The sequence below is a fragment of the Hoplias malabaricus genome, chromosome 14, assembly GCF_029633855.1.
Source record: "Hoplias malabaricus isolate fHopMal1 chromosome 14, fHopMal1.hap1, whole genome shotgun sequence".
In the NCBI taxonomy this organism is placed as follows: domain Eukaryota; kingdom Metazoa; phylum Chordata; class Actinopteri; order Characiformes; family Erythrinidae; genus Hoplias; species Hoplias malabaricus.
This window is the reverse complement of record NC_089813.1, coordinates 38,534,631-38,558,374: the sequence shown is the minus strand read 5'-3', so window position 1 is coordinate 38,558,374 and position 23,744 is coordinate 38,534,631. Positions and strand designations below refer to the sequence as shown.

The window sequence follows — 23,744 nt, the reverse complement described above, 5'->3', positions numbered from 1 at the left end:
AGAGACTGATTCTGAGATAGAGAGGAGGGAGAGAACAGAAAGAAAGAGAGAGAGAGAGTCTTCTCTCCCATTCTTCCATTTTGATGTCAGAGAACTGAGGAATGTGAAAGGCTTATAAAAATGTACTAATCCCAGCTAGTGCCACTTATTAATGGCACGTCCGTGTGAACTGAACTCTTTACAGTCACCTGAGCTCAATGTGGACGTCTGAAGCTTGTAAAGAAAATGACTATATTTTACAAGGCACTACCACAGAGTGTACTTCTGATGTAAAGGTTTTACAGTGAGTCTTTCAGTAAAGACCCCGACAGAGTGCTGTTTTAAACATTCGACTATAAGCAGGTTGTGCTACGACATGTGATCGCAGTTACTGCCCATATCTGAACCTCCCAGAAGGCCTAGAGTGATGATGTATTCCTCCAAAACCGGCCCCATCCACTGGAAATCAACGTGAGACCGGCTCCGTCTCGTTTTTCCCTCGTCACCATCCCCATGATCCCTCCCACGTCTTTCCCACTAAAGCTGGAATGCAAGCCGGTATCTCACCTCTCCCTCACAAACTCGGCCAGCTCCTTGGTGGCGATCTGCCCGTGCTTCATGTTGTGATAGAGCACGTCGAACCCCGCATTCTTCTCCCCCTGAAAAAGACACAAACACATGAAGCACGCCGAGTGAGAACACATGGGAGTGAAGAACACGAATCACACGCTGCAGAGCCGCTAAACGTCAACATGACAGTAGTCTGTAAAAACGGCAAGCGCTGAGAGGCCTGACGAAAGCAAAGCCACCAGAGAACACGCTGAGACACGTCCAACCTCGGGGCTTCCTCCAGAACTGAATGGAAATATCTGCATCCGTGAGAATGAAGTGCAAATCTCTGACAAGTGCCAGGAGGTGGATAAGGACTCTTATCAGAGAGCGCGAGGACAGAGCGGTCAGTTCAGGGGAGAGAGAGAGTGAGAGGACAGAGCGGTCAGTTCAGGGGAGAGAGAGAGTGAGAGGACAGAGCGGTCAGTTCAGGGGAGAGAGAGAGTGAGAGCGGGAGGACAGAGCGGTCAGTTCAGGGGAGAGAGAGAGTGAGAGAGCGAGGACAGAGCGGTCAGTTCAGGGGAGAGAGAGAGTGAGAGCGCGAGGACAGAGCGGTCAGTTCAGGGGAGAGAGAGAGTGAGAGTGAGAGCGCGAGGACAGAGCGGTCAGTTCAGGGCAGAGAGAGAGTGAGAGCGCAAGGACAGAGCGGTCAGTTCAGGGGAGAGAGAGAGTGAGAGAGCGAGGACAGAGCGGTCAGTTCAGGGGAGAGAGAGTGAGAGCGCGAGGACAGAGCAGTCAGTTCAGGGGAGAGAGAGAGTGAGAGCGCGAGGACAGAGCGGTCAGTTCAGGAGAGAGAGAGAGAGAGAGCGCGAGGACAGAGCGGTCAGTTCAGGGGAGAGAGAGAGTGAGAGAGCGGTCAGTTCAGGAAAGAGTGAGAGAGAGGTAGAGAGAGAGAGAGAGAGAGAGAGAGCGAGATATGTTAGAGTGAGGACAGCGCGGTCAGTTCAGGAGAGAGAGAGAGAGAGAGAGAGAGAGAGAGAGAGAGAGAGAGGACAGCGCGGTCAGTTCAGGAAAGAGAGAGAGAGAGAGAGAGAGAGAGAGAGAGAGAGAGAGAGAGAGAGAGAGAGAGCGCACGAGGACAGCCCAGTCAGTTCAGGAAAGAGAGAGAGAGAGAGAGAGAGCGAGGACAGCGTGGTCAGTTCAGTGTTTCTACAGGTGTGTGTGTGTATATATATAAAGTCACATTTAAAAATAGGAACAAAAAGGGGAAAAGGCAGAACGTGGCTGGCTGCCTGTGAGGGTTGAAGGGTCACACTTGAGACAGAAACATGAGTGCGCTGATCTTTCAGCTGATCTTCAGGCGATAACCTTCTCAACACAATAACAACACTTCCTGCAGGTCAGGCCCCACCTGAGTAAAAATAGACCACACTTTACATCTCAGCACACAGTGTGTGTCTGTGGAGCCCTCTATAAACACTCAGACAGCCGAACTCACACTACTCTCAGGTGGGAGAGGGATCACTGGAAGTCCTGTAGACCTGGTACATCCCGTCAACCCCCGCCCCTCTCCCAACACACACACACACAGTGATGCATGTCTCACTCCAGCGTGGATCACTTTAAAAACATTTAAAGTAAAACAATGTTCTGCTGCTTCACTGAAGGAGAGCCACAAGTGGTGTGTGTGTGTGTAACCGGACTCCAAGACAACTAAGCTGCCTCCTCCCTACACACTATCAACGCAACACTGCCAGGTTACTACATACACACACACACACAGAGGATTCAGTGTCACCAGGCATACCAGTGGCAGGATGCTAGGAACAGGCAAACATTACACATGTGACCCCTACACACACACACACACACACACACACACACACACACACACACACACACACACACACACACACACACACACACACACACACACACACACACACACACACACACACACACACACACACACACACACACACACACACACACACACACACACACACACACACACACACACACACACCACTTCATTTAAATGGCCTCTTTCTATAGAGAGAATGGTTCTACAAAATAATATACACACACACTGATGCAAACGGAAGCACAGTCCTCCCGGAACCTCTGCGGCTGAGGTGCTGTTGGATGCGATGACACACAGGATTACCCTGCTGTGCACATCCACAGACCAATCATCATCAAATAAACTAAACTCCCATTCCTCCAGGAGCTCACAATGGAACTATTTTTGCATTTTTGAAACTGCTGGACGTTATGAGGATTCCTCTGCAGACATTTCCCAGACTAGAAGCTAGGGTCTGTTTGGCTGTAAATGTTTTCTCTTCTGCAGATTCTCTCCTGAACTGGAGCTCCTACGGACTGATCTACTGTAGATCTGTTTTTTTTGGGTCATGACAAACCCACTTTGACTGAACGCTGCTTGCTTCACACGCGAATGACTGTTTTCAAAGGAGCTGTGAAGACGAAGGTTAAGAACTCCTGCGGTAAACAGTGCTCGAATGAAGGAAACACTGATTAGGGACTGTTCCTCTTTGCTATAATAGTGTTCCAGAACACTAACATACGGGATAGTAATTTAGGGACGGCTTCCAATACACTGCGAGAGTAATTAAGAACAATTCAAGGACCAGGGCCCCTACTGTAGCGTGATAACAATAACAATTACACTGGAAGGAGAAGGACACGTTTATAAAACACCCACTCTGCTGGACTTGGCACCTCACCAAACTCCTCCGAATAAAACACGCAGCACACAGTCGGGACAAGAGTGTCCAGTTTAGCATAATGAATGCGTATTAATTAGCATAATCAGTCATTATTATCATCAGGCGTTGTCATTAACACATGGGAAAATCAACGTTAGATTCGGAATTTCTGTTTTAGCAAATCTTAGAGCTGTAGCAGTAACACACACACACACACACACACACACACACACAGAACAGCTAGAGCCCTACAGAGTCAGAGAAGGGTGACGCCACAAACATTCATTTTATTGATGCCAAGTAATAACAGAGAGAGGGAGAGTCCTGACGCAAAACTCTCCTTCTGTGCAGAGAAAAAGAATATTTGCAGCACAATAAAATACTTCCTAAAATGACGAGACAGGGCTCTGAAACACGGACGCAGCGGAACGTAAAATAAGAATTAATAAAATAATATTATTGGTGAGAAAGCAGAGAGCGAGAAAAAAAAAAAGTGTGTGAGTAAATGTGACCCAAAGCCACAGAGACACACACTCACACACTCTACTGCCATGTTTGTGGATGGTTTATGGTGTGTGTGTGCGAGTGTGAAATTTCTGTTCTGTGTCTAAGTACAAGGCCAGTGTTCATTCATGTGCATTTAAGAGAGCCAGAGGGAGGGGGCGCTGTGGGAGCTCTCTGACTGCTGATGTCACACTCTGAATACAGGTGGGGGGTGGGGAGGGGGAGCACCAGCCCAGCTGTCCACTGCAGGTGTGAGAGAGAGAGAGAGAGAGAGAGATGATAGAATGATGACAGAAGAGGTGAAAGAGAGACAGAGAGATGCAGAAGGGAAGGGGTAGAGAGGGTGATGAGAAAGAGAGAGATTAGAGAGATGAGAGACAGATTAATCAGAGTGATGCAGGGTGTGTTCAGGGGGGTGAGAGGTCGACTGTGGTGCTCTGTGTTTAAAGGAGATTCTCTCAGACAGTCCTTTACTAACACACCACCCTCAAATCCAACATGAAGAATGAGAAAACAAAAGCGACATTAAGCCGTCATTAAGATGTGATTCTAATAGCATACAGTGTGTATGAGAGAGAGACAGAGAGAGACAGAGAGAGAGAGAGAGAGAGAGAGAGAGAGAGAGAAATTAAGAAAGCAGGGACAGCTAAATTAAGCGTGTTCCCGCTCTGAGACGTAATTAATTAAAGCTTTGCTGTAATTACCTAAATGTGTCTCCTCACTCACTCTCCCACCGCTGTTCTCACACACACACACACACACACACACACACGCAAGAACACAAACACAGGTTTGCTTTTGTACCAAGTCAGGAAGACGTTTTATAAACACAAAACGAGAACGGAGAAGAAAGAGAATCGAGTGAAAACAGCTAAAAGTCAGAGCTTCTGCTCCTCGCTCCTCACTGCTGTGCGCTCGGGGTCGGGGTGAACAGAGAGCGGCTCATTATCATTTAAAGGAACAGGCGCTGAAACTGATCGCTCTGACATGGGGAGGACGCTGCTGTGTGGTTTGATCTTTGTGGTATTTTGTCCAAAGCAGGTCACGGTGTTTCATTAAGAATAAGACCTATGTTCTGGGGGAGAATATGGCACCTTTAATGATACCTTTGCATTATTCTTATGTTTACATTTTAGCCAAAAATGCACTGCTCAGAACCTCTCAGTAATGAATGGAAAATTACAGCACTGGGGAACTGTAACAGTAAACGTTCCTGTCCCCTGCTCTCACAGACTTCCCTGTGTAGTTTCTGACGCGGTAAAACACTAAATGCATCTAAACTCTGCCTGATTGTGTGTCATGAGCTGTCAGAAACCCACTGTGTCCCCACTGCTGAGAGAAGGACAGCTCAGCTGTGTCCCCACCGTCGGAGAAAGACTCTGGGAAGAGGGATGGGGAATAAAGGCTTTTCTCTATCACTCTCTGTGTGTGGAGGGAAGGCAGGGTTCCTTTCAGCTTTCAGACACACGATAGAGGAGGTTCCCTATCTTACACACACACACACACACACATGCACGGATGAGTGATCTCCAGACAACTCTATCTATCAGCAACTTAACCCGTCAGTGACACTCAGAGACAAGAGAGAGAGAAAGAGAGAGAGAGAGAGAGAAAGAAAGAGAGATAGAGAGAAGCGAGAGATAGAAATAAAAGAGAGAGATAGAGAGAAAAAAGAAAGAGAGAGAGAGAAAGAGAAAAGAGAGAGAGAGAGAGAGAGAGAGAGAGAGAGAAAGAGAAGAGAGAGAGAGAGAGAAAAGAAAGAAAAAAGAGAGAGAGAGAAAGAGAAAAGAGAGTGAGAAAGAGAGAGAAAATAAAGAGAAAAAAAAGAGATAGATAGAAAAGAGAGAGAGAGAAAAGAGAGAGAGAGTGAGAGAGCAAGTGAGAGAGAAAAAGAGAGATAGAGAGAAAGAGAGAGATAGAGAGAAAAAAGAGAGAGAGAAAAAGGAGAGAGCAAGTGAGAGAGAAAGAGAGAGAGAACAAGAAAAAAGAGAGAGGGAGAGAGCAAGTGAGAGAGAGAAAGAGAGAGAGAGCGAGAGAGCAAGTGAGAGGGAGATAGAGAGAAAAGAGAGAGAGAGCAAGCAAGAGAGAGAAAAAAAGAGCTAAAAGGGAGAAAGAGGGAGAGAGAGAAAAAAGAGAAAGAGAGAGAGAAAGGAGAGAAAGAGAAAGAGAGAGAGAGAGAGAGAGAGAGAAAGAAAAGAGTGTTGAGGTCTGGGCTCTGGGGCGAACAGTCTACTGTTGTGAAAACATCAGCTGCTTCAGTGTGTTAAACTGGGTGAACAACCTTCTGTATGGCATCAAAACAGTTCTGAGAACCAAAAAAAAAACAGAATCCATAACCAATAAATGTCATTTTGGAACTGAGAAAACTGTCATTAATATTCAGGCGGAATGAACACGAAAACGGATTCTTCAAGGAAATGTTTTATAACTCTGAATATGGATTCTGTTTTTTGGTTCTCAGAACTGTTTTGAACCTGTTTTGACGCCATACTTCTGCACCCAGATGTAAACATGGGGGAGTGGGAGGGCCAATCAGGATCTGCTTCAGAAAAGAGCATCACCGTGGAGCCTGCTTTAAAGTCATCTCTACCGCTGCAGCGTGACTGAGCTCCAGGAAGAGGCTCAGAAACCCAACCTCCACCTTTCTCCTGCTCCGCTGAGGGAGGAGCACTCCAGCTGACTGGGATCCACTGTATCAGCACTTCCTCTCTCTATCCCTCTCTCGCTCCTCCTCTCTCATTCTTCTGCTGTTAAAGTGGGACACACCTGAAATAGCTCGGCCAGGTGAGCAGAATCACAGCTCCGCCATCCCCCCCGGGACCGGCTGACAACAACCGGGCCCTTTCCACTCCTTTATTCTCTCTCTCTCTACTGCTCCATCTATCTCTCAACACTCCTCTACCAGTCTACCTCTCTCTCTTTCTATCACTCTCACATACACCCCTTTTGTACCTCTTCTCTCCATCTCTCTCTCTCCCCTTACACTTCCTCCGTACATAATTTCTCCTGCTCTCTCTCTCTCTCTCTCTACCCCCCTCCTCTCTGTATTGTCTCCCTCTCCCCCTCTCATACACCCCTTTTGTACCTCTTCTCTCCATCTCCTCTCTACCTCCCTTCTCCATCTCTCTCTCTCCTTACACTTCCTCCATCTCTCTCTCTCTCCTTACACTTCCTCCATCTCTCTCTCTCTCTCCTTACACTTCCTCCATCTCTCTCTCTCCTTACACTTCCTCCATCTCTCTCCTTCACTCACACTCTCTCTCACTCACATACACCCCTTTTGTACCTCTTCTCTCCCCATCTCTCTTTACCTCCCTTCTCCTGCTTTCTCTCTCTCTCTCTGAACTATATCTGTCAGTTAAATCATAACACAGTCCATCCAATGTTTCCTGCCGGAGGTGGGAAGTAACCACTGGTACTGACTCAGCCAAAAGTTTCCAGACACTCCTGACAGCTACCGAGGTGCACACTGAGCGGATACACCCTTCAAACAAAAGCATGAAAGGAAATAATGCTTTGAAGCAGCTGTACATGAGCGTGCTCAGTGCTCTAAAGGGTTAACTTCAGTTCTAGGTGCATTAAGAAGTTCCACTGCAGTTCTAAAGGGAACCTTCTTCTCCCTTCCCTTCACTGAAAACATAACGCTGTTCCTCGTCTGTGGCAGAGATCATCAGGTCATAATCCTGCAGCGTCGAGACAGAAACACTCACCCAGAAGTTGTTCTTGAAGTATGCCATCTCCATCTAGAGGCTTTTCAGAGAGATCTGCGGAGGGAAAGAGAGAGGACAACGTTGGCATGTGTCTGTTATTTCTCTGCACCTTGAAGGTACGGCATTATCACATTCCAGCTTCAGCGAGGCATTCCTCCAGTGGAGCGTGGCACGGACGACAGCTGAAAAACCACATTCATTACTGCTGCCCGAAGAGGAACGCTTAACAACAACGGCACTGGAGGAGGAACATCCGGCTCAAACGCGGTGAAACAGGGGCACTGCGGAGAATCCGACGGAAACCTAAACTCCCTCGGGGGCGCCCACAAAGAGACGAGGAAAAAAGAAAAGGGCAACTTTGGGAGGATAAAAACAGTCCGGGGAGGAGGCGGCGTGTGCGAAGCTGGATGAAAAGAAGAGAGGGAGAGAAAGAGAGAGAACAAGAGAGAACAGACATTTCATAATTATTCACTCGTTCATTCATTTCTGTTAGCACCTGTTCAGGGGGATTACATAGAGTCACACGGCACAAAGCAGGAACACACCCTGACATTGTCTCTCTCACACACACGCACACACACACACAGTCTCACTTTCACCCAGTCACTCCCTCCTATGTCACACACACACACACACTCCACCTGCCAACTAGGTGTGCTGGAATAAACCTACGCAGACACAGGGAGAACACACCACACTCCTCACAGACAGTCACCCGGAGGAAACCCACGCAGACACAGGGAGAACACACCACACTCCTCACAGACAGTCACCCGGAGGAAACCCACGCAGACACAGGGAGAACACACCACACTCCTCACAGACAGTCACCCGGAGGAAACCCACACAGACACAGAGAGAACACACCACACTCCTCACAGACAGTCACGTGGAGCAAACCCAAGCAGACACAGGGAGAACACACCACACTCCTCACAGACAGTCACCCGGAGGAAACCCACTCAGACACAGAGAGAACACACCACACTCCTCACAGACAGTGACCCCAGATGGTGATGGAAGCCACAACCCCATTAGTTTTTCTTATTATTTTCAGAGTAATTAAAGAGAAACTGCACCAGGACTAGGACTAATCCCTGTCTGAGACCAAGACCCAAGGTCAACACACAACCCTTGACTGATAAACCCGAGCTGTGCTGAGGCGAACGGTGAGTTGGATCTCTGTCCGTCATCAGATTCTGCTCGATTCCAACACATTTCATTTCATCAGCGGACCTCCACACTGCAGGTGTCAAAGTGTGAATCCTGTTATTCTGCTGAAGCTTTATTACTGCTGGCAGCTCCTGTGGCCTGTCCACTGCTGACCACAGGGGTTTTCTCTGGACGGTCAGGGCCAGGGCCTTGGGCCAGAACTCTGCAGGAGCTCATAGTGGAAAGGGAAACACTTTAATACACACACACACACACACACACACACACACACACACACTGACATACACACAGAGACTCAGGCATACACCGCTTGTTCTGTGTAAAGTTCCTCCGGGCACTTCAACAATCCGAGTCAAAACTGTAGTGAAAAACAACCACAATCCAAAGACAATCATAACACACAAGACTTCCTGTCCCTCTTTCCACTCCTGTACCCCCCAACCCTCTAACACCCATTTAATTAACTCAGCACCAGCGTCCACAGCGGGCAGCAGCTTGGCAGAGACGCGGAGTCCAAAAATAAGCCACAGCAGTCGGCTCTGAGAGCAGAATACAGCAGGTCAGAAAAGGGCCAAACACAAAGTGTACACTCTGGATACAGGAGAGGAGAAGAACTGCAGCAGCCTCTGAACTGAAACTACAGATCCTTCTTATAATCAATAAATCTGTCAACTAACAACGCAACAACTATTCTTCTGCTTTTCTCCTGGGGCTTAATGTGACCTTCATCTGTGACCTGCTTTGGTCAAAACACCACCACAATCAAACACAGCAGCAGCATTTCTCCCCCAGTGTAAACAGCCCTGTTCAGAACGCGCCTGTTCCTTTAAACGAGCCGCTCGCTGTTCACCCCGACCCTGAGTGCACAGCAGTGAGGAGCAAAGAGCAGAAGCTCTGGCTGTTTGTGTTCAGTTTTCTTTTGTTCTCCATTTTTACTCAGTGCTTTTAGTTCTCCGCTCTCGTTGCGGTGTTTAAAGGCTAAGCAGCAGCGATATGAAAGTGTCAAACAAATAAACACAGTGGAGTTTGAGTTCCTAACTTGTGTTTATTGATCATCAGAAAACATGTTATTTCTTATTAATTGAAGGAATAAGGTTTAAAAGACCGTTGGTTCCCCCCCATCTGTGACCAAATGGCCCAAAGATCCCAAAATATCCAGAAAATGGACTAAATTTAAACGGGCACTTTGGAAAGGACCATCCGCTCACTCCGTTATCTGTAGCTCATTTCACTGGCGCTTTTCCAACAATATGGGCATGTAAGGACACCAACGAAAGGTGTTCAAGAGCCTCTGTAACATGGAGGTAAACAGGGTAAGGACACTCACTTCGCCTGTTTTAGTTGGTGTTAGTTAACGTTAGCTTGACTCGCTAAACTCGGTGCTCAGATTATACTCGGCTACGTAGCTGCATTACGGAGGTTTATAGTGTCGGAGGAATTTGAGTTCGACTTCGATCACATTTACAAGAATAACGGTACCTCTACATTTGAGTTTAGCTTATTGCTAGGCTATTGTCATGAATAATGTTGGTTATTTAGCTAGATACTGTCATAACAGTCAGTCATAACGGTGTTTTACCGCGGCGTTGTTCAGCTGTTGTCCACCAGTGACGTCACGGTCGCGTTCGAGAATTTCCGTAGGAGCTCGGGTTTTTTCGTCAATTTAATAAAATTGTCAGTTTTAAAGCAAATTAAGCTGCTGTTTTCATTTTAATTCATACTTATATCTGTCAGTAACTACAATAATGTGGAATATTCATGGAGGTCCATTAAGTGCTGCTTAGCCTTTAACCTCGTCTTTGCGCTCTAACATAAGCGTGGGACTCTGGTGAGGGGGCGGAGCAATTTGAAACCCTCTGTACTAGAAGCGAACTCGTTTGTAGTGTACTACGCAACAAATTACAGAATCTAGATGTTAACAGTGCATTATACATTTCTAATCCAACATCATTTATATTTATGCACATGTGGGAATCTGAAATCTAGCGCTAGCTTCATCTACATTTTAGTTGAATGTAGACTATAGACGGAGAGAAGAGGTATTTGCATATCAGCCAGAGACGTGTGGCATTATTTTCCCTTGCATGCATTTCAACAAGCTCCACATTCAGTGATCTAAGATGACGTTTGCGTGTGAACAGGAGGCCAAAACGCAGACAAAACCTACGTATTTAAAAATAAACTGATCCGCCTGGACGCGGCCATAAAGCCACAATGTGGATACAGAGATGCTGTTAAGTCCTCTTTATTAGCCCTGAGTAAAGGGTTCCCTGTGAGACCTGTGGAAGCTCTGTGGGATGATTCTTCCTCAAAGCGCTGTCAAACAGCCTCCACAGCTGCTGAGTGTTGGCGGATCCATCTGCCGTGTTGGGATTCTGAGAAAACCACAGCCAGTGCCATGCCTCCACACCCAAATAAAGCTTAGTCAGAGAGCAGTAAGGGAGATTCAGCTGAGATTTCCTAACGCACCGTCTCTTTAACGCCCACAACCTGCAGCACTGAGTTCACCTGCTCGAGGACACACACACACAGACACACATACACATAGGCAAATGTAACCGCTCACAGAACTCCGTCCAATATGATTCATTCATATTCTGTAACCACTTCGATCTTCAATAGTGGGTCCCATCACAGGTCACCACACACACACCTGTGGACAGTTTCATACACTCACCCTGTCTCTCTCTCTCTCACACACACACACACACACCTGTGGACAGTTTCATACACTCACCCTGTCTCTCTCTCTCACACACACACACACACACACACCTGTGGACAGTTTCATACACTCACCCTGTCTCTCTCTCTCTCTCTCTCTCTCTCTCTCACACACACACACACACACACACACCTGTGGACAGTTTCATACACTCACCCTGTCTCTCTCTCTCACACACACACACACACACACACACACACACACCTGTGGACAGTTTCATACACTCACCCTGTCTCTCTCTCTCTCTCTCTCTCTCTCTCACACACACACACACACACACACACCTGTGGACAATTTCACACGCTCACCCAGTCACCCGTGAGACCCTGGAGCTCTGGAGGGACCCTGGAGAGCAACACAGTGCTGCTCCATTTCTGACTGAAGCGCTGTACCCCACTTAGAGTCGAGAGAGCAGAGTGGTGCAGGCCGAGAAACTAATCCACTCTCATCTCTTTGGGCGACTGGGCTTTTAAAAGCAGAATTAATTGTAGGAGACACTTTCTCTTTAGATCAGACACAAAACACCCTGCACACACAGTAAAACAATCCCACCACCCTCAGAGAACAAATCAGTCACATCTGCACTCAGAGAGAGAGAGAGAGAGAGAGAGAGAGAGAGGTAGAGGGGAAAGAGAGAGAGAGGGAAAGAGGTAGAGGGGAAAGAGAGATAGAGGGGGAGAGAGAGAGAGAGGGAAAGAGGTAGAGGGGAAAGAGATAGAAGGAGAGAGAGGTAGAGGGGAAAGAGAGATAGAGGGAGAGAGAGAGAGAGGGGGGGGTGAGAGAGGTAGAGGGGAAGAGAGAGGGAAAGAGGTAGAGGGGAAAGAGAGATAGAGGGAGAGAGAGAGGGAAAGAGGTAGAGGGGAAAGAGATAGAGGTAGAGAGGGAGAGAGAGAGGGAGAGAGAGGTATAGAGAGAGGTAGAGAGAAGTAGAGGGGGGAGAGAGGGGGGGGAAGAAGAAACAGAAAGGAAGGGCAAAATTGCAGAGAGTGAAAGATGAACAAGCTAATGATGAGTGTAAAAGTAGAAAGAGAGAGAGAGATGGGGACAGAGAGACAGTTAATGACATTGAACAAACCTCCAGCTGTGTCTGTGTGTAGAAATACAGAGAGAGAGAGAGAGTGTGTGTGTGTGTGCTGGACAGATGAGTTAGTCCTCACACTCCGAACATCGCAGAAGCTAACACACACAAAACAGATGGCTGCAGTGAAAAATGAGGGGATCAGGAGAGAAAAGAGAAAGACCTCTCACAGTAGCTACACTTTCGACAGCACTACCCCTCATCCAGCATCATCCTTAGAAACAAAACTCAGCATTATTCTACATCTCCATGCCCCTCTCTCTCCTCTACCTCTCCACCCTGCTTTCTATTTCTTTGCCCTTACTTCCTGTCTCTCTCTTGCCCTCTCTTTGGCCTTTCACTTCCTCTCCAGTCTCATACTCAGTGTCTCTTTTCAATCTCTCATTTTCTCTTGTTCTCTCTTCTTCTGCTCCTGTCCCAAGTTAAAACAATCTATATCTCTGGGTTTTTTTTTAACACTCCCTCTCAAGTCTCTCACTAATTCCACCACTCTCTTATTAAGATTTGCATTTTAAAAAGTGGTAAAAAGGTAGAAGTGACTGGTGATTATTTGATATTTATTAAGAACAGCTTATAGAGCTGTTGGTTTATTGGGTGATGTTTAAGAACAGATTTAGAGAGCAGCAGTGAGTGGTCTGTATTTATTTGTTTTTGTTAATGACACCTGTAGAGGGCGATGGTGAGTAATGTTTGTTTACTTGAGCTTGAACGATTATTGTGTTTTTGACTGGAGCTGTAAATATGTGCCAGTGTTAAAGCTGGGATAGTTTTTCTAACGTTGCCGGGAGCTCGTTCCGTTCTTGTTTTCTGAGCACTGTTTATATTCGGTGTGCGATTGTAAAAAAGTATAGTCAAAACACAACACGTCCACACAACAGACGCTGTGTTTTTCTTTGGTACGAGCTCGAGTCACCCTCAGCGTTTAGGGGCGGGAAATAACAGAATACAAATAAACAATATAATCGATATAGAAGATTATGGTGATTAGAAGTTCTGAGGAACATCTTTGGAGCGCTTTGGGGAACTTACACGATGTGTTGAGTGTAGAGTCGACTCATTGAGTGAATCGGTTCACGAATCGAGTACACATTCAAATCAATGTTTACAAGCATGTGCTGCACACGCTCAAACCTCGCGTACACACAGCTGCGTGAGAACACGTGTTTGTGACTGAAAACTGAGGAATAACGCATTAAACGAGTCACAGAAAGTACTTTGGAACAATGATTATTATGTGTTTTCCACAATGAACTGATTAATCGTGTTGTGAAGGCGGCCGGTCTAAGTGTAAAGCATTGTGGGAAACCCTGCAGACGAAAACTAAAACTAGTGATTAGGGGCAGCAAACACACCTCCAGAGTTGTGGGAAGCCACCTCGGCTGTTCAAACAGAGAGAGAAAGCAGATGTGGGGTTTGAGCCTTCTGGTGTTGTGACCAAAGCAGGCCACAGATGTTTCACTACGACTCAGAACTGCGTTCACTCGAGGAAATGGGTCCCCTTTAAGATTTACTGTTTATTTTTGTCGGCTACACAATTACATGCATTTTCATAATGTCATAGTCATTCACTATTAATATAAAGACAGAAAGCAGTACACGTTCCTGTTGACCTACAGAATAGAGCATATTTATGCAGTCCTTGAGGACGCCAGGCTGTTTCTGCTTTAAAACACCTACTGCGGGTAAAAGCAACTCCGTGGCCTTTAATTACTCGGCAGCGGCATTGGGAGCTGAAACACTGGAGCAGAAGTAAACCGTGGGCTAGCTGAGGGTCCTTGAGGACTCGACTGGACTCCTCTGTCCAGGAACAGCTCTGCGTTAAGTGCCCTTTTCTCTTTCAGCCTTGAGCTTGAATTAAATCCAATCTCTCTTGAGTTTTAACGAGCCACTGTGGTAAAAGCCACTAAAACATTGGAGAAATGACCATAATCAGAGCCGTTATGACACTTCCAAAGCCATTTATAATAAAAGGCCATATTATATCTTAGAGTATCACCAGATCCCAACGTTTGTACCACGTTTACAGCAATAAAAGCCTCTACTCTCCTGTGAAGTCTTTACATTATGTAAAAGTGGACATTTCTGTGAGGGTTTGATGAGCCAGCCATGAGAAAATATTGGCTACTCGGCTTGTTTCCTTCTCCACCAGGTGAATCAGGTCCTGGTTCTGGAAGCGGGTTCTTGTTTAGTGGCTGTTTTCTCGTGGTTCAGAGCGAGTCGAGTAGGGACTAAACCGTGGCGTGTAAACCTTGCAGAGCGCTGATCGTCCAGAGAGAGTCGTCACTCTACGCCACGCAACGCAGACGACCAGCACCAACTCTCCATCTGTAAAATCTCCAGCTGCAGCAGAGATCACGTTTGTTTTTATCCGACTCACGACGGCAGCTCGTAAAATGACGCCGTGGTCTTTTGAAGAGGTTCAAACGCTCCTCGGATCGGTGGCCGACGAAAGAATCCAGCGAGAGCTGGACGCTGCAACAAGGAAGGAACAAACTCTACTGATCTGTCTGAACTGATGACGGAGCTGTGTTCAGTCCCAAACAACAACAACACGCCAATACACCATGAGTAAACACCGCTTAGTGTTACCACAGCCATTGCTGTGGTTTCCCAATGTTCCTGTTAGAGGCGGGGTTTTACAACATCACTGGAACAGCTGTGGTAGTGGAAACAAACCAGGTGTCAGGGACCAAACAGTGAGAAGTGTTACGCCTCTCAGTAGTGAACACATCTCAGATTCATCACAAATGTATTAGATGGACCTCCATCACTTCATAAAAACAGGTCGACTGCACCACAGTCTCATACTAAAGGACTTCACACACCCTGCTGTCCTGTCTAACTGCGCAGTTATCAGACAGGGATTAGTCTGCGAGCTGCAGCCGCGTGCTGAGCTTTCCCCGAACCAGAGAGTCGTGATCATTTCCTGTCAGACTCTCTGCATTTCCTCCGTCTATTGGTAAAATCCCCTTTCAGCAGCTGACAGCACACTGCGGCTCTCTCAGAGGAGGGTGACTGACATCGTGACTGACACTGGTTTACATCTGATAGTTTTCTAATGTTGTGGGGTTTTTTTTTTAGCCATAACACAGCACGTCCAAACAACAGACGCCGTGTTTTTCTTTGTTACTAGCTGCTCTCTAGTTGCTCGGTCGGCCTCTGCGTTTAGGTTCTCCTCCATGTGGCAGATAGGGGCAGAATCACGTGACTGCAGCTTGGTAGCATGGTTTTAAAAGGGACAGTACATGAACACACACACAGTGGGGACATAACAGAAGAAAAACAATCTTTATAAACAAGATAAATACACAGCCATGGAGTTCTGCGGTGGGGAAAAGCAAGATACGGTTGAGCGGTGGGCTAGAAAATGATAACTATAGGAGTGGAATATAGGGGATGGATCATCCATCAACAACACGCATCATTCTCTTAAACATAAACATAGATACAAACCCTGTATCAAGAATGCCTTCTCTTTCGTGTCCAGTTTTAGCAGTGGGTGTAGTTTTTCAGCGTCAGCGTTTGTTTATTTTAAAAACTACAGCCGAACAAACAGATACAAATCTATAGTGAGAGCTTTATTTTAAACAGAGAGGATAAAAACATGTCAATTCCGGCTTTAGAGGCTTTTACAAAAGGCCCGATCGAAAATAATGTAAAGTACTTTACTGAAATACAGAAGTGCTGCCCCCTCGGAGCTTTATCGTTAATCACAAAGAGAACTGTGTGTGTGTGTGTGTTAGAGTTTAACAAACAAAGAGTGTTTCACACTGACCACTAAACACAGCTTGGATTTTATCAGTAGTTCCTTGTGTTCATGAGAGAAAAACCACCACCAACACCATCACGAGAACAGTACCAGTGTTACCTTTCACTCACACACACACACACACACTCGTGCTGGGGTACTGATGTGCTGTCCCTGTTCAGGACGCTGCAGAAAAAAAAAGCCCACAGCTAAACACTTTCACTCCTGCCATTGTTCCTGACTCAATGTTGTTTTGTTTGGTGGACCCTCCAGTCCAGTCCAGCACGGTCCATGAAAACGTGCCAGAAATCACCTCCAACACAGGGCTGGAGCAGCTGGGGGACCCAGCACAACAGAGGGGCACAATGTCCAAATGTCTGTGGACACCGTTGAGTGAATTCAGCTATTTAACGTACAGCTTTAACAGACGTGTTCATCTGCAACTCACTTCTCAACCAATCAAGGCAATGGATCATGGCGGGTCCAGAGCCAGCGCAGAGTCACTAAAGGCACAGTGTTTGCACGGGTTGACCAGAGCTTATCGGGGGGTGCTCTAATTTGGGATGCAAAGCTGAGAAAATTGTGGCATCCCTACGCTTCATTTTTGTGTGTTAGCCTGGTTAGATTCGTAGATCATTCGTACACCATCCTTTCAACCAGTAGAGAGAGGACACTGTCCACAGTGATCTGTTTATTTTTAAAAAACAGATTTTCTTGAAATTGCTGAAAATATCCCTGTGCAGACAAATATGAAAATGGCTGCCAGTCCAGCAGGGGGCCATAGCACCTCTTTAAGAGAGACATCAAAGCACTAAGACGCATGAGAGAAGCACAAACACACACCCAAATCACTCCATACTCCCTCTATAGTGCAATACACAATCTAGAGTCTAGATCGTAACAATGCTTTATACATTTCCAATACAGCATTGTTTATATTTACATATGTACAGGGTGTCCTCGACTTACGATGTTGATCCGTTCCTACGTCGCGTCGTAAACCGATTTTCGGTGTAAGTCGGAACATACGTACACACTGTACGTAAATAACATACTGTAAGCACTTATCTTTTCCTAACACCTATCCCGCGTAACCGTGTATTATTCCGCCGCGCACACCAAACACTTAAGTCGAAACAAGGCTTTATACATTTTTTAATGGGAGATGTGTCATAACCACGAAACATCGTAACTCAGGACTGACGTAACCCGAGGACCTCCTGTATATATACACACACACACACACAGTGATCCCTCGTTTTTCGAAATTCCGCGAAGTAGAGGAAAGATATTTTTTTTAATGTATTTAACGAGTATTTGGACTTTTAAACCCCTCCCTGTTACTGTTAACAACCCACCCTTTGCATTAAACAGTCGTTCTATAATGTTTTCAGCTGGAACTACATGTGATATCCTACCAGTTTCTTTAATAGAGTCATTCCTAAGCTGTGATTTAGCGTCAGTAAATTTCACTCGGATGTAGACGTGAACAATACATGTACTGTACGTAAGAAATACTTGTAAATGATATATTTTGTCACCTACAGGCCCAGTCTAATACATGTAAATAATAATAAAAATACTTTTAATTTACACGTCTTTCACGGTTTTCCTAGATTTTCCCCTCAATATCCACGATATAGCGGCCATACACCATCTTGAAAAAACCCGTGACGTAGCGAATCCGCGAAAGATGAACCGCGAAGTAGCGAGGAATTACTGTATTCAAAAACCTGTGTTTTCAGTGACCTAAAATGCTTAGTGTGCAATAACATCGCAAACGTTGTTTTAAATGATAAAAATAATCATGATTGAGATAATCTGACTCGTTAACGGGCAGTTAAAGCTAATACGGTTGTTAGATTTGTACTAAATTCAAACGTAATTAAATAGAATGCAAGTAAGAAATTAAATATATTATTAATATTAATATTTATAAAATAACATTCATTTTGTTGAAATAGTGTGTTCTTGGAATTAATATAATTATTTAATTGTTTTGTTTACATCGCCGAAAATATCGTTATTGCCAAAACTCCCTGAAACATCGTGATAATATTTTAGGGCCATATCGCCCAGCCCTGCTGGATGGGAGGCCAAAACGCAGATAAAATCCTCAGTTTTAACAAACAGTGAGGACGGGGGTCTTGATTAATTCGACAGCACAGGCTGTGTTTCCACTTTCCAGAACGTCATCAACATCGGAATCGCATTATCCAACACCCTAACTGTTCTCAGAGGAGACAGAAAGGGAGACGGGAGACAGAAGACAAAACCCAGCACCCGCACTAATCTCCTCCCGATAAACATGTCCTGGTCTCACTTGGTCACTGTCAGCTTCTCAGTGTAGGTCATCATGTGCTTCCTCACTGACCCAGATAACCAACTCACTCAAGCTGCAGGAGTCTGAGGAGATTTCCTCTCTGCATCCCAACAGAAAACACATTGTTATTCCCTCTGTCCATGTGACTTCTGTTTGAAAGACACTACTGCTTTACCAGCTCCTGAAGGAACGGGACTGCAGCGAGCTGCGAGGTTTCACAGTGCTGTAGTTGCTTGAATTTTCTACTTTTGTTATGTCAACACAAAATATATATACATTATATATATATATATAGATAGATAGTGGACAAACCTGTAATGCTGCTTTTTGACCAAAAATATTAGTCTGGAATCCTCATATGGAGATCATATCTAGTCTGAAGGCCCAGGACCTTCACAGCTCCAGGAGCTCAGGGTCCAGGATCACCACCTTGGGTCACAAGATCAAGGTGTGTTCTCTACCAATAGCGCTGCTGCTCTGGCCACGGTGACATAGAAGGGGCAGGTACGGACCGTTTCTGTCACCAATCTTCTGGCTCCACCTTGACCCTGTCTATTTTGCAGAGCAAAGCACACTGCAAAGGTGTTACCATGGCTTTATAGTGATCATGAGCATCAGGTTTCAACCTAGAAAGTGACTCTGCCGGTCCAGGGACTGTAGCCCTGTGAATTTACACTGAAACTGGGACATACGTATAATACCAGCCCCTTATAGCTCTTTAAAGTACGTCTAACACATGCTACATAACTCATTCCTAGCTGCCTATGAGGGTATAATGTTGGTGACCCACCAACAGGCCTGTCCTGCAGCACCAGGTTACCCTACATTCCCATCCACAACTCACCACTCGCCTCTAACCAGGCCTAAAGCCATCCTCCATCTGCTCTGAGTTGTGCCCGGAGCAGTAGGCCTGCTCGCCCAGCTCTCGCCCCTGGCACTGTCCTGCTTGGCAAGGTGGCACCTGGCAGTCTAACAGCAGAGCAGTGCTAGCTACTGTGCGATCCGTTATGTCCAGTTTGCTGTAACTCTAGAAGCAACAGTGAAGCTCAAAAAACAGAGACGCTCCAGAGACTTCCAGAAGCCCCTGTACGGGTTCCTGAGCCAAAAGGAAAGGGCTGTGTCCCAAATCACCTCCGCTAACCCCGTTTCTGTGGAGTAGGACAGCAAAAGAAAAGAGCTGTGTCGCAAATCATTTCTGTGGAGTAGGCAACCAAAAGGAGAGGGATGTGTCCCAATTCACCTCTACTAACCCTGTTTCTGTGGTGTTGATCCCTAAAAGAAAAGGGCTGTGTCCCAATTTACTACTCCCAATGCTGTGTCTTTGGAGAAGGCCACAGATAGGAAAAGGCTGTGTCCCAAATAATTTCTGTGGACTACACCACCAAAATGAGAAGGCTGTGTCCCAAATCACATCTACTAACCCCGTTTCTGAGGTGTTGATCCCTAAAAGAAAAGGGCGTTGTCCCAAATCACTTCTAATGCTGCCTCTGAAATAGGCCACACAGAGGAAAGGGCTGTGTCCCAAATCATTTTTGTGGAGTGCACCACCAAAATGAGAGGGCTGTGTCCCAAAAGAACTCTAATAATAAAAAAGGTTCTGTCCCAAATCACCACTGCTAACCTTCTTTCTGCGGTGCTGATCACCAAAAGTAAATGGCTGTGTCCCAAATCACTTTCTCTATCCCTGCTTCTGTGGATTAGGCCACGGAAAGGAAAGGGCTGAGTCCCAAACTAAATCACCTCTGTTAACCCAGTTTCTGTGGAGTAGGCAGCCTAAGTATTTTTTTTTTTTGAGGGGGGGGGGGGGGGGGGGAGATCGACCCAGCAGGTCTTCACTTCTCAGATTAATGAACGGGAGCCACTCCACACTCCATTCAAATTTAAATGCAAAGCAGGGCAGACCACCCTCCCTCCCTCCCTTCCTTTTTCATCTTCTTGATGCCTCTCATTTTCTCTTTCTCTCTTTCTTCTGCTTCATCCACCATCTTTCATTTTCTCTACCACTCTTTCTCTTTGGTCATCATCTTCTCTCCTTTCTCACACTTTTCCACTTCATCCTCTATCCATCCATTTCATTCTGTACTTGTCTCCTTTCCACTTCAGTTTAATTTAACTCTTTCCTTCTATTCCCCATGATTCCTCCAACACGCTCCCCCGCTTTCATTTAATGGTACTCCTTCCTCATGCCACTGCACTTCATTTTCTGCCTCAGTCACTCTCCCTCCTTCTCCATGCTTCTTTCAGTGATTTCCCCACAATTTTATCCCACCTTCTTACTTCCTCCTCATGTCTTTCTCCACCTCTCTCTCTCAAGCTGGCTTCATACTCTTTCTGCTTTTCTCCAACTCTGTCTTTCTTCTGTTTTCTGCTTCTTCCCCAAGGCTATTTCTCCAATTGTCTCCTTCCCTTCTTCCCTATCGCTCTGGCCCTTGCTCTCTGTCTGTCTTTCCCATGCCCCTTTCACCTTCTTTCACGCCCTCTCTCAATCTCAGGTCTTTAGTTAAAAGGTGCTGTCTGGGCAATGCCTTCCAGCAGGGTGAGCTTCTCCAGCCATACGGCCTCATTTTGTGTGTGTGTGTTGGGGTAACAGGGACACTATAATGGTGTCATCCTGGCCCAGACTCAGACGGCCCACTTCGGGGTCAAAGCCGCCACTGTTCCTTGTTTAATCAGACTCCAGGCACAAGGAGCTGACAGCTGTGTGTAAGGTCTGAGCGGGACTTAAGCGGAGCTGCAGCACTCCCCTCGGAGTGAAGTAGGAGCCGGGGGTGGACAATATGGCAGAGAACACACCCCATCTCTGTTACTACACAGGCATTCAGTAAACCCTGCAAGAGTGCTCAGAAAAACACTGCCAACCGGTTGGACACCACATACAAGCCTCCAGTCCCCATTCCCAATGCGCGGTGTCAGCTAGAACTGTATCAACCCTACCATCACTGGGCTGTGGAGCAGAGAATTTGTGGCAGAATACAGTGAAATCCTTACAGTAATGTTCCAACGTTTGGTGGAAATCTTTCTCACAAAATTAGCTGTTGCAACTTTTTTGCAAACCTCAAAGAAGGGTTTGGCTTGACTTGGAAAGCAGCAGGTGATGAGGAATGCCCATTAACACCTCTCAAAACCAAAATTGGAAGCCACTTCAACACACACACACACACACATTCCCCTGACAGACCATTTTTGTGCTGAACTTTCAGAGGCTGCAAAAAGCTTACAGCACAGAATAGGAAACAATACACTTGTGCATGCACCGGTGAGCTGCAGCAGATTCGGTTGCAGGAGGCATAGAGACCACAGACCGTCATATGAAGCCTCTATGAGAGCAGGTATAAATTTATTATGCGACTGGTGGTCAACCTTTCACAGCAGCGGCACTCAAAATATTAACGTATAGTAGGGTACTGCTCATATGAGGACTGCGGTCTGACCACGATATTCAATACGTTCCATACCAGCCGATGCCTATAAACAAACACCGATGATCTACAGAAACTTGGACTAGACCCCCTGATTTATTCAGTTTTCAATGGACTTGCGTCTCTCGTGATGACGCACCTTCCAATATCTTGGGAATGATTTCGGAGTGGAGTCTGTGATCTGGAACTCATCAATCCACATCAGTACCTGACCTCGCTGATGCTGGCTGGATGCAATCCTGTGTCACTGATGAAGGACTATGGAGGACGACCGACACACACTGTGCAGCGACAGATGAGCTACGGTCTCTGACTTTACATCTACAAGGTGGACCAACGAGGGAGGAGTGTCTCACAGAGTGGACACAGGGTTTAAAAACTCCAGCAGTCACTGCTGTGTCTGATCCACTCTACACCTGCTCTGTGGGGGTCCTGAGCGCTGAACAACAGGGGGAAAGGGGGATAATAAAGTATGCAGAGCAACAGATGGACTACAGTCTGTAACTGTAGAACTACATAGTGCTCCTGAGCCAAGAGAACGAACATTGTGTGCAGAATATAGTGTTTACAAGGTTTTCCTGGTCATTTAAATGAAAGCAGGGCATTTACACTTAAAGTAGATGCTTCTGACAGAGAGATTTAACCCACTGCAAGTCCGCTCAGTTGTTTCACTTGCAATAAATGATCATATCTCCATTTGAGACCTTTGCAAAGCATGCAAACTGTATACAACCAAAATGGAGCTCCTGCACCTTGGTGGTGACTGCTTTATCCAGCACTCTATAAAATACCTTTGTTTTGAGGCAGGGGGAAATAAGAGAAGGTTTAAGCGCAGTTTGTGAGAGGAATAGAGCCAGAATAGTCTTGATTGAGGCGGTTACCAGTGTCTGAGACGTACAGCCCAATACAGACCATTAAACCACGCTGTGGGAACTTCCTGGCGTTGGAAACATTCAAGAGGTGTCTTTGTTGCCCTGGGCGAGGCGAGGCGATATTTCTTAAGTTTCCAAGGTTTAAACATGGGTTTTAAACTCCTCTGCTCGACGTTTTCAAGCCAAGACAACGAAAAGGAGATGCCCCTCAATGTTTAGACAAGCCAAGCCTCACACACTCTCCCTCAGCAGGCTACTACACCAACACACACCACAAACTGCTATATTCCTCCAGGATAAACGCCACGAGCCCGATCAAACAGCTTCATAACCGACCAAAGAAGAGGACAAAACCCAGCTTACCCCGTCGTCCTTTGAATAAAAGCAGTATGGTTCATTTTCTTCGCCGGTAAATAATATGTATACGTGAATATAAAGTCCCAGTTTGGCGCTACGCTTCGCAGCCGTGCTGAGCTCAATGTGATCTGATAGTAACCAGCCGTTGACAGTGTCCCGTAAGCCCCACCCACCGCCTCTTCTGATTGGCTCTGATTCCAACCGTCACTCCCACGTCAACGGAGAAGCGCAGTGTACAAGCATGGTAACCGTCTGAGGGCGTGACCCCAATAGCAATGCAGCCGCCAATCAATTTTTAACTAAGTACTCAGAGGCAACGCCCACCTGTTAGAACACATCCTGATTGGTCGAAACTCAGTTCAATCTCCAGACAAGACCAAAAAGGGCGGGAAGGGTTGGAATTCGATTATGATAATTAATGCAAATATATTCATCGGTGGCTCCCCTTATTATCATAGTAGACTGGATTATCAGGGGAAAAAATGACCTGTGAATAAAAATAGATTAGATTAAAGGGCACTTTCGATTTGAAAATGAGAAAGTTAATAAACATGATGTAAAAAAGAACTACACACTCGGTT

At 46.2% G+C, this 23,744-nt stretch overlaps 1 protein-coding gene across 3 annotated transcripts in view; it reads right to left on the bottom strand.

Moving 5' to 3' along the window:
- The window catches only part of fcho1 (FCH and mu domain containing endocytic adaptor 1), a 65,009-nt gene extending 41,711 nt beyond the window's left edge, over positions 1 to 23,298 (bottom strand). Inside the window, exons 1-3 of one of the 3 annotated variants that reach the window (XM_066643486.1) lie at positions 23,170 to 23,298; positions 7,469 to 7,522; positions 547 to 638 (exon numbers count right to left, since the gene is read on the bottom strand). In XM_066643486.1, the coding sequence (XP_066499583.1) occupies positions 547 to 638; positions 7,469 to 7,501 (125 nt within the window). In that variant the 5' untranslated portion in view covers positions 7,502 to 7,522; positions 23,170 to 23,298. Of the gene's footprint in view, positions 1 to 546; positions 639 to 7,468; positions 7,523 to 18,827; positions 18,844 to 22,846; positions 22,865 to 23,169 lie in introns of those variants that run through there. The other 2 variants (XM_066643488.1, XM_066643487.1) reach the window with 2 other exon arrangements.
- Between the last annotated feature and the right edge of the window lie 446 nt (positions 23,299 to 23,744).